The following is a 16,141-nucleotide window of genomic DNA, read 5'->3' as shown; positions in this document are numbered from 1 at the left end:
ACTTCTGACAAAGAAAACTATCGCTGGAGAAGTATATCAAGTTTTAAGGAAAACATGACACTAATCTTGAAAAAACTCTTCTAGAGAATTAAAAAAAAAAAAGCAAATACTTCCAACATTGTTCCAGGAGGTCAGCATAATTGTGATACCTGTCAAAGACATCACAAGAAAGGAAAATGATAAGCCAGTCTTTTGTATGAACATAAAAAGTCCTACATAAATTATCATCAAACCAATCAAGCAATATATTAAAAGGATAATACAGCATGACCATGTTGATTTATTCCAGGAATGCAAGGTTATTTTAGATTTTGAAATCAATTAGTGAATACCACGTTAACATAGTAAGGATAAAAAAGCATATGCTTATCTCTATAAATCCAGATATAATAAAAATCTATACCATTAACATGCATTCATGATTTTAAAAAACAAACTAAAAATAATGGGGAACTTATTATATTATAAAAAAAATTTTAGGTACTTTAAAAAAATATTTTATTTGGCCGCACTGGGTCTTTAGCTGTAGCACACGGATCTTCGTTGCAGCATGCGGGCTCTTTGTTGTGGCGTGCAGGCTTCTCTCTAGTTGTGGCGTGTGGGCTCCAGAGTTCACGGGCTCAGTAGCAGTGCACGGGCTCACTAGTTGTGGCACGCGGGCTCTAGAGAGTGCAGGCTTTTTGCCCTGAGGCATGTGGGATATTAGTTCCCTGACCAGGGCTCGAGCCATGTCCCCTGCATTGAAAGGCGGATTCTCAACCACTGGACCACCAGGGAAGTCCCTAAAAATCTTATATAAGACATTTACAGGGACTTCCCTTGTGGCGCAGTGGGTAATACTCTGCGCTCCCAATGCAGGGGGCCTGGGTTCGATTCCCGGTCAGGGAACTAGATCCCACATGCATGCCACAACTAAGAGTTCACATGCCACAACTAAGGAGCCTGCAGGCCACAACTAAGTAGCCGGCAAACCACAACTAAGGAGCCTGCCTGCTGCAACCAAAGAGCCTACGTGCTGCAACTAAGGAGCCCGCCTGCCACAACTAAGACCCAGTGAAACCAAATAAATAAATAAATAGTAAAAAAAAAAAAAAAAGTACAGCCTGGAGGAAAAAAAGACACAGAAAACCTACAACAAACAGCACACTTGATTATGAAATTATGAAAGCATTCCCTGTGAGATAGAGGACAAAACATGATGCCTTCTGTTAGCCTTGTACTGAGTCCTATCCAGTGCAATAAGGCAAGGAAATGAACTATGCATTAGTCCATGGGGCTGCCATAACAATATAGCATAGACTGGATAGCTTATAAACAACAGAAAATTTTCCTCACAGTTTGGAGTGTGGGAAGTCCAAGATCAAGGTGCCAGCATGGTCAGGAGAGGGCCCTCTTTCCTGCCTGCAGACTTCTTGTATCCTCACATGGTGGAAGGAGCAAGCTAGCTCTCTGGCCCCTCTTTTATAAGGGCTCATGAGGGAAGCACTGAGGACCTAATCACCTCCCGTAGGCCCCAGCTCCTGATACCATCATCTTTGAGGGTCAGGATTTCAAAATATGAATTTTGGGGTGAGGAGGTAGTGAGAGACACAGACATTCAGGCCATAGCAAAATAAAAGGCATGAAGGTTGGACGGGACGAAATAAAACTATCACCACAGACATAATCAGGTATGTTGAAAATTCAGAGAATTTGCAGATAAACTATTAAAATTAGTGAATCTAAGAATATTGTTGGAAATAACTATATTTAAGTGCATTTTTACATGATAGTAGAAAACAATTAGAAAATGCAATTTAAGAGGTAGAGCTAGGACTGAGACATGGTAGAGCTAGGACTGAGATGTGGCTGACAGGACTGTAGTCATGGGAACACCCAAAGAGGTAACCAGTGGGTCAGCACGTTTGTTACTTATAAGGAGACTGAGAAAATCCATTAACGTATTGGAGTTCATGGGAGCTAGTCTCTCTCTATGGGAGAACGGAGTTACAAATACGAAAAGGGGAAAAGGCTAGAAAGTTTTTATTTGGTTGTTTTGTTTAGCAACTTGGCTGAACTAATTCTGAGAAATCTTTTTTTTCTCCTACAGTGGGCAGCCTCGGATGTCTCTGCTTGGATGTTTTTCTATTTTGATCTTTTAGCCTGGCTACCTAGGGCTTGCCCCTGGTTGAGCTAAGATGGTGCTTAAGGCCCCTTAGCCAGTTAGATTTTCACCCTTTACTGTTGGATTTGTGTTTGGCTTAGAGGCTGCTGTCACAGTTCATTGAGTTTATGCTTTTGCTCCATGTTTAGCCAGAGACTAGCGGTTTGGAGATTCCCTCTCTGATTGTACCTGAGAGGGTGCAGCCTTAGCCATGCACACAGCCTTCCAGGCTGCCAGATATAAGCATGGTTTTATTTCTAAGCCTGACTTCCTGGGAAATGCCCCTGGGTCAGGAGCTTAGTACTCAATTAGCGTTTGGTCAGATGTGTTTAAACCCCTTGTGCCTGTGATGCTTCCGCCCTGTGTTAATGAGTCATTGTGCAGCTTAGGAGATGCTTTCAAGTGTTCCCCATATCCTGCTCTGATTGCTCTTGAGTGGGTGCAGCCTTGCACGTACATACAGCCTTCCCGATCCCCAGAGTTGTCTATGATCCCAGAAGGGCTCTCCTGACTGTCTCTTTCCCTTGTCCTCTCTATTACAATTCTGTTGTTCTGCCATCTTGCTTATATCAAGGAGTTACCAGCCTTCTCTTAATCGCCCTCCACCTAGATCCTCCATTGATTTAGATGATGCCCGTGGATGGAATTCTCCATGCTCTGTTCCAAATAAGTCAGTCTCCTCAGGCAGAGCTGTAGGGCTCCTTTGTCTTATGGCTGACTTCCCTCTGGGAAGAACCCCTGCTCCACTGCACCAGAGCCAGGGGTAGGGACCTTCTTTTCCAAGAGTGACATCCCTACTCCGTGAGTGGCACTTGCAGGTGGAAAGGGGGTGGAATCCCTCATCTTTTCAGCTCCCCCCTCATGGTGCGGAACCCTCACCCTATGAGTTAGCTGGGGCGGGGCAGTCGGGGCACCGGTATTCTCGTGCTCCTGCACTTGGAGTAGAGCTTCCACCAACAGGTGGGAATTGGCTGGGGGAAGGAAGATGAGGTCTTCTTGGCCACGCCTGCCTGGAATAGAGCTTCTAGGTGGGGATAAGAAACACCAGCAGGTTTCCCAGGGTGAAACCATAGCCAAAGACTGAGATCCAGGGGGAAAGGGAGCCCCAAAGACTGAGATCCAGGAAGAAAGGGAGCCACACCTGCCCAGAGTACACAGGAATAAAGTGTTTGAAGCTGAAGAGGGTAAAGGAGCCGATTATGGCTCATATGCCACAGTCTCTGTTCCTACTGAGATTGAGGAGATTTTCCTGAATGAATGTTTCTACATTTGCTGCATGCCCTTAGGACAATTTCCAAAGACTTTACATAACTGTTTTTATCGTTTTTAACAGTTACCTTATTGTGTGGGGGTTAGGTCAGCTGAGGTACTTACTCTGCCATCTGGAAGAGCCCTCTCTCTGTGCAATTTGTGCAACTCCCTGTGAATAGATAATTATTTCAAAATAAAAAGGTTTTGTAAAACATAGCAATGATTGATTGTAGTGTTAGAGGAGCTATTATGATTCCATCTTTACACTCATAAAGTGAAATGGAAATGGGAATGTTTCATCTTCAGTATTTTGCAAGCATATGAGAAAATAGAATGTTAACTTTCCCACAAAGCTATGATTAGTGTTTACTGAAGGGCATGTACCAGGAAAGGACATTCTGCCTCAGTCTAGTGGAACACGTAAGAAGTTATCCTCCTTCAGACATACTACAAAGCTATAGTAATCAAGACAGTATGGTACTGGCACAAAAACAGAAAGATAGATCAATGGAACAAGATAGAAAGCCCAGAGATAAACCCACACACATATGGTCACCTTATCTTTGATAAAGGAGGCAGGAATGTACAGTGGAGAAAGGACAGCCTCTTCAATAAGTGGTGCTGGGAAAACTGGACAGGTACATATAAAAGTATGAGATTAGAGCACTCCCTAACACCATACACAAAAATAAGCTCAAAATGGATTAAAGACCTAAATGTAAGGCCAGAAACTATCAAACTCTTAGAGGAAAACATAGGCAGAACACTCTATGACATAAATCACAGCAAGATCCTTTTTGACTCACCTCCTAGGGAAATGGAAATAAAAACAAAAATAAACAAATGGGACCTAATGAAACTTCAAAGCTTTTGCACAGCAAAGGAAACCATAAACAAGACGGAAAGACAACCCTCAAAATGGGAGAAAATATTTGCAAATGAATCATCGGACAAAGGGTTAATCTCCAAAATATATAAACAGCTCATGCAGCTCAATAACAAAACAAACAACCCAATCCAAAAATGGGCAGAAGACCTAAACAGACATTTCTCCAAAGAAGATATACAGACTGCCAACAAACACATGAAAGAATGCTCAACGTCATTAATCATTAGAGAAATGCAAATCAAAACTACAATGAGATATCATCTCACACCAGTCAGAATGGCCATCATCAAAAAATCTAGAAACAGTAAATGCTGGAGAGGGTGTGGAGAAAAGGGAACCCTCTTGCACTGTTGGTGGGAATGTGAATTGATACAGCCACTGTGGAGAACAGTATGGAGGTTCCTTAAAAAATTACAAATAGATCTACCATATGACCCAGCAATCCCACTACTGGGCATATACCCTGAGAAAACGATAATTCAAAAAGAGTCATGTACCAAAATGTTCATTGCAGCTCTATTTACAATAGCCTGGAGACGGAAACAACCTAAGTGTTCATCATCGGATGAATGGATAAAGAAGATGTGGCACATATATACAATGGAATATTACTCAGCCATAAAAAGAAATGAAATTTAGCTATTTGTAATGAGGTGGATAGACCTAGAGTCTGTCATACAGAGTGAAGTAAGTCAGAAAGAGAAAGACAAATACCGTATGCTAACACATATATGGAATTTAAGGGGAAAAAATGTCATGAAGAACCTAGGGGTAAGACAGGAATAAAGACACAGACCTACTAGAGAATGGACTTGAGGATATGGGGAGGGGGAAGGGTAAGCTTTGACAAAGCGAGAGAGTGGCATGGACATATATACACTACCAAATGTAAAATAGATAGCTAGTGGGAAGCAGCTGCATAGCACAGGGAGATCAGCTCAGTGCTTTGTGACCACCTAGAGGGGTGGGATAGGGAGGGTGGGAGGGAGGGAGATGCAAGAGGGAAGAGATATGGGAACATATGTATATGTATAACTGATTCACTTTGTTATAAAGCAGAAACTAACACATCATTGTAAAGCAATTATACTCCAATAAAGATGTTAAAAATAATAATTTAAAAAAAGAAGGAAGTTATCCTCTTTCCGTGAAAGGCGTGTGTGTGTGTGTGTGTGTGTGTGTGTGTACACTCCTAATTGGGTATGTCTTCATCCGCCATAGATTCGTTCAGTTGCATGGAATACAGATGACAGCAAACTGATTTCTTGTGGCACAGATGGTGCTGTATATGAATGGAATCTGTCCACAGGAAAGAGAGAGACAGAATGCGTGCTCAAGTCCTGCAGTTACAACTGTGTTGCCATCTCCCCTGATGGCAAAATCATCTTTGCTGTTGGTTCAGACCAGACTCTCAAGGAGATCGCAGATTCTTCAGTAAGTCTGCCCCTGTCCCTCCTCTGGGCTGCTGCCCTGATTTGCAGAAGACAGCCTCCTGTGTTTACAGCAGAAAGGGATGGAAAGGGGACCTGTGAGAACAGCGTCCCTTCTTCATGGGATAATACCTGGCTTCTCATTCCTATAGGGTCAGCTCAGTAATTGTTACTCCTGGCATTTCCTGCCCAGTGTCCAACTGACTGGGTTAAATTGTGGGGCCCTTTTCCATTTCTACTTTGCTTGCTGCCTGTAACTTCTCTCCTACCCTCCAGGGATGGAGGTCAGCAGCATCTCTAAACTGTGCTCTAACCCTTGATCTGCACATGCTTTCGTGGGGTAAAAACAGAACTCTAGTTATTGCTATCACCTAAGCTTGCTACCATATTTGTTTGGAAATCCCCAAACTACTCTGAAATTTTAGAATTAGCATGTTGGCTCCAAATAGTTGAGGGAGGAGAGAAGAGCTCAGCAAAGACACTTCCTGCAAATGTGGCTGTGTCCTTCTCCACAAGCCCAGCTGAGAGTAGGGTGTCTCTCCAGTGTGCCCCCAAGTAGCTTGGTCCTGACTCTGTGGTGGCTTCCACAGTGCTGCACCAGGACAAAGCTCCTTTAGGGCAGGGCCATGGTTCACACCTCTTGGTATCCCTACTAGCTGGCACAATGCATGGCCCACAGCACACATTCAGTAAATATTTCGTGACTAGATGGGTGGGTGGGTTGATGAGTGAATTAAAGAGCAAAGTAATGAATGAATTCCCTGATAGAATAGTTTTTTGTGTATATAATGGACATTAATAAATGTTTGCTAAATAAATTGATGATCCACATCCCATTCTTAGTTTGAGATACATGGTAGAATAGCAGTCAAGAGCATAGTCCTGGGAGCCTGACTGCTACCTAGGAGGTGGTTGAGTTGAGGCAACTTACCTAGTATCTCTGTGACTGTTTCACCATCTTTAAAGTGTTTTTGTGAGGATTGGATGAGTTACAACCTGTAAAAGCCATAGAACACTGCTTGGCACATGCTTTATGAAGGCTTCCCTTTTTTAGTATTATTCCTAACTCCTAGAGCTGCTTACTCATCGGTCAAGCAGCCAAGAAATATTTAGTTTGTGCCCCTTATGTGCTGGCCGGTATGCCAGATGCTAAAACAAATGGAAAAAGCACATTTTTAAATCCAGAACTTGCCCTAATGCTGCTATTAGAAGCAAGGAGGAGAATGACATGGGGACAGTGGGTACACGGCTCAGCCCCTCACCCTGAACAGAGCTGGCTGTGTTCCAGGTCCTTCGAGAGATGTCAGCATTTGATGTCACCTACACAGCCGTCGTCATCTCCCATTCCGGGCACATGATGTTCGTGGGCACCTCGGTGGGAACCATTCGTGCGATGAAGTACCCGCTGCCTCTGCAGAAAGAATTCAACGAGTACCAGGCCCATTGCGGTCCTATCACCAAGGTGAGGGCAACCGTCTCCCCTAGGGCCCAGTCCCAGATCCAGCTCTCAATAAATAGATCCACCTGGTCCTGCCCTCCACATACCACCTTTATCCCTTCAAACTCCCAGCATCTTTTCTCTCCCTTTATTTATTCCTCCAGCCAAATTTTCAATAAACATTTATTGGCTCTTAATACTCTTTGTTTAAACTACTCCCAGGAATTTGTTCTAGGAGGTAATCAGAGATGCACCTAAAGATTGAGGTACAAGGTTGTTCATCATAATATTTCGCATAATTATGGGCCATTCGAGAGATGTTATAGGCCCCCTGGCCACAGCCAGGGCCCTCGTGTCCCAGCTGCCGAGTGTTGGCTACTAAAGGCTCACAGGTCTCCTCACCCTCCACAGAGTCACTCTGGACTAAAAGGAGTCATGGCCCAGGAGATGAGCCCCCACCCGTCCCTGGGGGTCATAGCATGAGCACACATTTGTAAATTGTCCTTCCATTCCCCCTTGTAAAAAAGCAGTGTCTATGTACACATGGGCTCCTGAAGAACAGGCACTGGGAAGATATGTTTTCTCTCCCTCCTCGCCTCTCTTATCCCCAACTGAACAATACCAACACCTGAGGCTTTTAATTATGTCCCAAACTCTATACTGGCTTGCCTGCAGACACCATCTTTACTAGGAAAGGCTTTTTCATTATAAACTGGAACATTCCTATACTGAGCATGAGTCTTGGGTCCAAAGTAAATTACTATCACATATTCCCCCCTTTTGCTTCAGAGCTACTAAGTTTTGTGGATAAGATGTTTACTTTTCTGATTATAAAAGCAATACATGTTTATTTTAGGAATAAAAAATCCTCATAATAGCATTATCATTAATATAGTGATGCATTTTCTTCTACTTTTTTGTGCATATGCTTTAAATAAATTAAGACCATACTGTACGTATGCTCTTGTAGGCTGCTTTTTTTAAATTTATGCTCTTGTAAGCATTTTTTGTATGATTAAATATTCCTCAAAAGCATGATTTTAGTAGCTATTCAAATATCCTATCACAATGATGGAACGTAACTTATTTAACTCTTCTCTTACAACTGGGCATTTAAATTATCATGAACTCATGAATATCCTAGCCTATAGATTTCTCTGAGCATCTCTGATTATTTTCTAAGGCTAAATGCCTAGGCAAAGAGCGAATCCTGAGGGAAAGAGCATTGCCATTTTTAAGGTTCTTGACACATATTGGTGATTGTGAGAGGACAGTTTCCATAGCTGGTTCTTTACTTTTCACTTTTTATTTTGAAGTAATTATAGATTCATAGGAAATCTGAAAGATAGCATCAAGGTCCTGTGTGCCCTTCACCCAATTTCCCCCAATAGTTACATCTAATGTAACTACTGTACAGTGTCAGACCAGAAAACTGACACTGGTACATAATGTGTGGGGTTCTGTATCATTTTTTCACATAGATGCATAAATGTGTGTAACCACCACTGCACGCAAGACACAGAAGTATTCCTGCGCCACAGCAGCTCCCTCGTGCTACCCTTCATAGTCACCCAACACCACACCTAGTCCTCAGCAACCACTAATTTGCTTTCCATTTCTATAATTTTGACATCTTGAGAATTTTATATAAATAATCATACAGTATGTGACCATTTGAGAGGAGCTTTTTTTTTTTTTTTTTTTTTGCGGTACGCGGGCCTCTCACTGCTGTGGCCTCTCCCGTTGCGGAGCACAGGCTCCGGACGTGCAGGCTCAGCGGCCATGGCTCACGGGCCCGGCCGCTCCGCGGCATGTGGGATCTTCCCGGACCGGGGCACGAACCCGTGTGCCCTGCATCGGCAGGCGGACTGTCAACCACTGCGCCGCCAGGGAAGCCCCGAGAGGAGCTTTTTTCACTCAGCATAATACCCTTGAGCTCCATGCAAGTTATTTCATGTATCAATACTTTATTCCATTTTTGCTGAGTAGAATTCCATGGTAAGGATGTACCGTGATTTGTTTAACCATCTACCTCTTGCGGGATATTTGATTTTTTTCCCCCATTTTTGGGCTATTACAAATAAAACTGCTATGAACAATTATGTACTGGCTTTTATGTTGACATGTTTTCATTTCTCTGGGGTAAATGCCCAGGAATACTATTGCTGGATCATATATTACAAGTGTGTTTATTTAGTTTTATAAGAAACTACCAAGCTGTTTTCCATTCCTACCAGCAATGCATGAGAGATCCAGTTTCTCTGCATCATTGCCAGCATTTGGTATTATCACTATTTTTTATTTTAGCTGTTCTAATAGGTGTATAGTGACATCTCATCATAGTCTTAATTCACATTTCCCTAATGGCTAATAATGTTGAACATCTTTTCATGTGCTTATTTTCCATTTGTATAACTTCTCCAGTGAAATGTCTCTGTGTCTTTTGCCCACTTTCTAGTTGGATTATCGGGTTCTTTTACTGCTGAGTTTTGAAAGTTCTTATATAGTGTACATAATAATTGACTCTAAAGATTCCAAATCCACAGAGAACATATACATAGTCTTATTCTTTTATTCATTCCCAGAAGCCCGTGAGGGTTCTTGTCTCATGTCTTTTCTGAGATAGAGTCTTCCTCCCCAGGAGGCTGTACCCAGGCTGGCATGGAGGGAGGGCTTGCACAACAGCTGGCTCAGTCCTGCTCTCCACGGCCTGTGAAAGCCTCCTGTCCATGCTCTGTCTCCTCAGATGTCGCTCACCTTTGATGACCAGTTCCTGCTGAGCGTCGCCGAGGATGGCTGCCTGTTCACCTGGAAGGTCTTTGATAAGGATGGTCCGGGAATCAAGCGAGAGAGGGAGGTGGGCTTTGCTGAAGAGGTGCTGGTTACCAAGACGGACATGGAAGAGAAGGTAAGAATTGGATCTAGTGAAGAGGGACATGGAAATTCCGTACCAGGCTGCATCCAAAGTCCTGGGACCGGCATAGAGCCCTTCTCTAGCCCGGCTTCCCCTGTGCCCAGCACAGACCCCCACAGCTCCCTGTACATGCTCGCCCACACCACCACCACTGCATTCTGTGTCCTCCCCACCCCACCTGTCCTTCTGCCACGTGATCGTCTTGACTTACACTGAGCTCTACTTCTAGCCTATGACCTATCTTTCCTCTCCTACTCTTTGAGGGCAGGAACCACGACATATAATTCGCTTGTATGACCAGCAGTTTCCAGCTCGTGCAAGGCATAAATAAATATTTACATAAATATTTCCAATAAATATTTACAAAATTAAAGTGACAAACTTGTATATTCCAGTTGTATCTGTGAAACTTAATAACTGCTGGTATCTGGAAACTTCTTTAAAAAGAAAACAAAGTTATTTATAAAACAGTCCTGAAACCCACTCCTCTCAATAATAAAACGATAACAGTAATAATAACCAATCACCAACTTTTTTTTAGGTTAGCCACGAAGCAGACACTGTGATAATTACTTTATAAGTATTTTCTCATTTAAATCTCCCAATATCTCTATGGAGAAGATACTGTTGTTTTCCCCACGTTTCAAAAAATGGTTTTGGAGAGGTTGGGTGACGTGTCCAAAGTCTCTGAGCTGATTAGGTGTAGGCCCAGGGTTCCAATCCAGACTTCATCTGGAGCGCACTCTCCTAATCGTGACCTCAGAGCACCTTCCCTCCTGTTGGTGCAGCTAACAGTCCGTTAAGACGTGTCTTGAGCGCTCTGAGTGCTGTGCTCCCCGAGGGAGAAACCGACTGGGTGGTAACCTCACGGGGCTCACAGAGGGTGCACAGCTGCGAGCTCACTGCTGTTCATCCAGAGTTTAAAGTGCATTCATTGAGTACCTACTGTTTGCTGGTCACTGTGGATGCATGTGGGAGAAGACAGGATGGGCCCTGTGATCAGGAAACTCACAGTCAAGCGAAGGACAGAGGGGTTTCTCTGGTGGCGCAGTGGTTGAGGGTCCGCCTGCCGATGCAGGGGACACGGGTTCCTGCCCCGGTCCGGGAAGATCCCACGTGCCGCAGAGCGGCTGGGCCTGTGAGCCATGGCCGCTGAGCCTGCGTGTCCGGAGCCTGTGCTCCGCAACGGGAGAGGCCCCAACAGTGAGAGGCCCGCGTACCGCCAAACAAAACAAAACAAAACAAAAAAAACTCCAAGTGAGGGGCAGAGACAAGCGAAGCCAACAGGACCACAATGGCCCCAGAGCAGGATGATAGGCCCCTGGCGATTGCTGGAGAGCCCTCCTAGAGCTCCCTGGAACTTTCTGCAGGAAAGGGAAGTGGGAGGAAAGGCTGAGGGAGAGGCTGTGAGAGTTAGGAGTCTGACCTCCTGCAGGCAAATGTGTCTCCTCCTCTTCCTTCTTCTCTATTTTCTCTCTTCTTCCCCAAGGAGAGGGGAAGACACCAAGTAGGAGACACCAGGCTGCACCAAAAGCCTGAGGTGTCTGGGCTGACTCCTGACCTCAGCCCCCAGCCCCCAGCTAGGCCTGACAGCACGGCTGCCAAGCTGGAAGTGACTAGTGTATGTTCCGCTCACTTCTTGAAATTCCCTTCTCTCTTGGGCTCCAGGAGACCACACCACATCATTGCCTGTGTGCCTCTCGGACTGTTCCTCCCCAGCTCCCTTCCTGGCTCTTCCTTCAACTGGCCTTAAAAGCCACATTGCCCAGAATTCCCAGCTCTCTCTTTTTCTTTACATTCTATGACATTCTATGTAACTATCGTGATTTACCCACTCATTCAGTCATTCATTTATTCATGCACCTAACTAGTATTTGCAGAAAGATGTGCTATGTACCAGACACTGTACTAGGTCTGGGATTACAGAAATGAAAGACATAGATGGTCCTGGAGCTTATATCATGGGAAGAAGTATAGGTAAAATTTTAAAAGGGAACCAAGTGTGTAATGAGTGTTATGAAGGAACTGTGCTGTGGGAACACAGGGAAGGGACCCTGACCCAGGCCAGCTGGCGCCAGGGGAAGTGAGCCTTGAATGGAGCCTCCAGAACAAGTTGCAAAGGGCCTTCCACCCCGAGGAATGAGTGTGTGCAAACGGATGAGGGGGGATGCTCTGGGGAGGATGCTCCTAGCTGGTGGGGCTGGAGAGTAGAGGGGGTGCCGGAGAGAAGCATTGGAGGTGAAACAGAGAGATAGTGAGGGGCCTTTTACACCATGTTTTAGACTTTGGAAATGCTTCCTAAGGCCCCACTGATGATCTAAGTTAGGGGATGACTCAGTAGATTTGTGTCTGAAGAGACTGCTCTGTAGCAGCAATGTGGAGAAGGATGGAGAAGGGCAATGAGCAGGTGCCTCCAATGCAACCTGTCAGAACCAGGTCATTCCCACCAAAATGTGTCCCACTCATCCGCGGCGGGCTCCCAGGGCCATGTATTCATCTGATACATATTTGTTTAGTGCCGGTCCTGTGCTGGGCTCCCAGGATAAAGCAGTGAAGCAAGACAGGCCAATGCAACCCTCAGGGAATTGTCTGGGCCGGGGAGACGGTCTCCATCCACAGTCCTCTCACTTCACCCCACAACCCATCAGGCACCACGTTCCCTAAAATCTCTTTCTCTGGAATCTTTCCCTTCTGCTCTGCTCCCCACCTCCGGTCAGGCCCTTACCGTCCCCCACCTGAACTATGCAGACCCCCCAACCAATGCATCTGCCTTCAGTCCTTCTCTACCCTAGCCTGTGTGCACACTCCCTGGCTTTGGGCACTTATAACAATTGGTAATGTTAAGTCTCCTTGGCTGTCTCAGTAGACTGTAAGTTCCATGGGGTCAGGAATCATGATTCAACAAATATTTTTCGAGTGCCTACTCTGTGTCCGGCACCGTTCTAAGTACTTGGGGTACATCAGCATACAAAACCAACAAAGATCTCAGCCTTCTTGGAGATTAAATTCTAGGGGGGATGAAAGCAAAAGACCCTAAAATAATAAGTAACGTTTAAAAGTGCCAAGATTTAAGGGAATAATAAAAAAGTAGAGCAGAGTAAGGGGGTGGGGGGAGTCAGAGGTGCCGGGAATGGGAAGGGGAAGGAAGCAGGATTAAGTCCTGTGGTCTGTGTAGACCTCACTGAGGTGACATCTAAGCATAGCTGAAGGAGACGTGCATTATTAGCATACTGCCTGTTGCACAGTGGAGCTCACTGATGACACGTTTTGAGGGTAGAGGAAGAAGCTCGTATTTCTCCTAGTGTCTGGTCTGTGTGTCTTGTGCAGAAAGATGACACATGCGTTGGAGGCTGATCAGAGCTGTAGGTCTCAGAGAGCTCAAGGCCACGGGTTTAAATAGTCTGATTCACCCGCACTGTGATTGTTGTTGATTCTGTGTCCTTCTCCCAAAGGTTCAGATTATGTTGGAGCTGAAGACTCGTGTGGAAGAATTAAAAATGGAGAATGAGTATCAACTTCGACTAAAGGATATGAACTATTCTGAGAAGGTTAAGGAACTAACAGACAAGTTCCTCCAGGAAATGGAGTCCTTGGAAATGAAAAACCAGGTCTGTTGAACCAACAACGGTGAATAACAAGAAATTTCCTGCTCACTCAAGACAACTGGCACACGGTCAAACAATAAGACGTATGATAATGTGCGATTTTAAAGCATAGTTGATAACATCAGAAATGCTTACAACAAAGTGCTAAGTGGGAAAAAAAAACAGAATATAGAGCTCTCTATAGTGAATGCTATTAATGATGTAAAATAAATACACATAGAACAATTTTTAAGAGAATAGCTAGCAGTGTGATTATCTCTGGAAGTTGGGATTGTGGATAGTTTAAATTTGGTTCTTTATGCTTTTCTATAATTTCCAAATTCTCCACCATGAGAATATATTACCTTTGTGGTCAAGAGAAACTTATTTAAAAGCAAAATGAAAAGTAACAAGAAAAATAAAGTATGGAAAGAGAAGAGCTAGCAGGATATTGACCTCAGAATTGTCAGTAGGTTAAATAAAATTAGTCTAAATTGGCTTCCCTGGTGGCGCAGTGGTTGAGAATCCGCCTGCCAATGCAGGGAACACGGGTTTGAGTCCTGGTCCGGGAAGATCCCACATGCCACGAAGCAACTAAGCCTGTGCACCGCAACTACTGAGCCTGTGCTCTAGAGCCCGCAGGCCACAGCTACGGAGCCCGCATGCCACAACTACTGAAGCCTGTGTGCCTAGAGCCTGTGCTCTGCAACAAAGAGAAGCCACCACAATGAGAAGCCCGTGCACCACAAAGAGTAACCCCCGCTCGTTGCAACTAGAGAAAGCCCGTGCGCAGCAGCGAAGACCCAACGCAGCCAAAAAATAAAATAATTATTAATTTAAAATATATATAGTCTAAATGGCCTTCCTGTAGTTAAAGATGGTCCAGGACTCTCCCAGAATGATTTCTCTGTTCTGTACAAATCTGCCTGGCCCTTCACCAGAACAGCCAGTTTTTTGCTCAAGTGATATTTGTTCTTTTATGTTATCTCCATGGGTCTAAAAACACGCTGGCAGTTAATTTTATTATTTCATTCATTTAATCAACAAACATTGGTGCCTTCTGTAATCTGAGCACAAAGTTAGATACCTCCCCTTCCTGCAAGGAGCTTTCCTGCTCCATTAAAGAAAACACTTTCTTAGAAGCTGATACATTAACATAGCCAAGGATTTCCTTGAGAGCAATGTGCTGACAACAGAGAATTCAAATCAATCCTTACCTTTTCCACCCAGAAATCCATTTGGTGCATGTCCAAAACTGAACTCATCATTGACAAGATTCATTTCGTAGAAGGATATAAATAGAGGTAGCATAGAACTTTCAGAGCAGAATATAATGCAAATAAAAGTGATAGCTTGCATGTTGATTGTAGAACAGTGCTTGGTGCAAAGTAAGGGCTTGGGAAATGTTTGTGAGTGAAGGAGGCTCTCACTTGTACAATTGGTGCTTCTCATGGTGGTGCTTTCAGCAGATGTGTAGAAATGAGAGCATTTTACTCTGTGTCGTAGGTTTTAAGAGCAGAAAAAGAAAAGCAGGATGCACTCCATCGTGAACGCATGGAAGACCTCCTGGAAAAACAGAGCCGGGAACTGCAGGACTTGGGTGAGGCCATCAGTGGAGGCCACTGGGCAGAGGGCAGTTGACTGGGAGCAAAGTCTGAGAGTCCTCCAGATTCAGCAGAAGCCCCAGTCTGTAAACAGCCTACATTTATCCCCTGGAACTCACCATGGTTTTTGCTCCTGTGTATTTACTCATTGATTAAACACAAATTAAACACCTACTGCATGCCAGTAGGAGATAGGAAAAGTGTGGGTTTGGAGCCTGATAGGCTGCCTTGGGTCCCATATTCACCTGGACTTGCTGGGTGCTCTAGGGAATCACCTAAGCTCACCAAGCCTCAGTTTACTATCCCATAAAATGGGGGTACTAGTACCCGTTTTGCACACTCAGGGCATTCTTCTTGGCCCTGAACCCCCAAATACCCCTCTGCACTTTCCTGGAAACCTTTCTGCCTAGACGGTGAAGGGAGGAAATCGGGCTGCCAGACAAGACGATGGCGTGGGGGGCCTGTGAGGAAGACAGGTGTGCATTTGTATCTCGCCTGTGGAGGCAGAAGCTCTAGCTGGTGCTGGAAGGGGGCCCAAGGCTGGAAAAGCACCCAAGGCTCCCCTGGGTGTCCCTGAGGCTGATGCTACTGTCCCTCCTGAAATAACCTTCCTTGCTTCTCTCCAGAATGTTGCAACAACCAAAAGTTGCTTCTAGAATATGAGAAGTACCAGGAGTTGCAGCTCAAGTCCCAGAGGATGCAGGAAGAGTATGAGAAACAGCTTCGGGATAACGATGAGACCAAGAGCCAGGCCCTGGAGGAGCTGACTGAGTTTTACGAGACCAAACTGCAGGAGAAAACCACCCTCCTGGAAGAGGTACTCGCAGGAAGCCGAGCTGTGCCTCCCTGTCACGGTGCCATCCTGCAGACCTGGCCTGGGAACAGCCC

At 44.8% G+C, this 16,141-nt stretch overlaps 1 protein-coding gene across 1 annotated transcript in view; it reads left to right on the top strand.

The window, feature by feature from the left end:
- Window positions 1–16,141, top strand: part of CFAP57 (cilia and flagella associated protein 57) — a 76,336-nt gene that overhangs the window by 29,490 nt on the left and 30,705 nt on the right. The window contains exons 9-14 of the mRNA XM_029230849.1: window positions 5,505–5,717; window positions 7,002–7,175; window positions 9,898–10,059; window positions 13,518–13,673; window positions 15,156–15,249; window positions 15,880–16,070. Of these exons, the coding sequence (XP_029086682.1) occupies window positions 5,505–5,717; window positions 7,002–7,175; window positions 9,898–10,059; window positions 13,518–13,673; window positions 15,156–15,249; window positions 15,880–16,070 (990 nt within the window). The remainder of the gene's footprint in view (window positions 1–5,504; window positions 5,718–7,001; window positions 7,176–9,897; window positions 10,060–13,517; window positions 13,674–15,155; window positions 15,250–15,879; window positions 16,071–16,141) is intronic.

The sequence above is a fragment of the Monodon monoceros genome, unplaced genomic scaffold (genome assembly GCF_005190385.1).
Source record: "Monodon monoceros isolate NGI ecotype Baffin Bay Population unplaced genomic scaffold, NGI_Narwhal_1 Super_Scaffold_18, whole genome shotgun sequence".
In the NCBI taxonomy this organism is placed as follows: Eukaryota; Metazoa; Chordata; class Mammalia; order Artiodactyla; family Monodontidae; genus Monodon; species Monodon monoceros.
The sequence above is the reverse complement of the archived record's forward strand: the minus strand, read 5'-3'. Positions and strand labels throughout refer to the sequence as shown.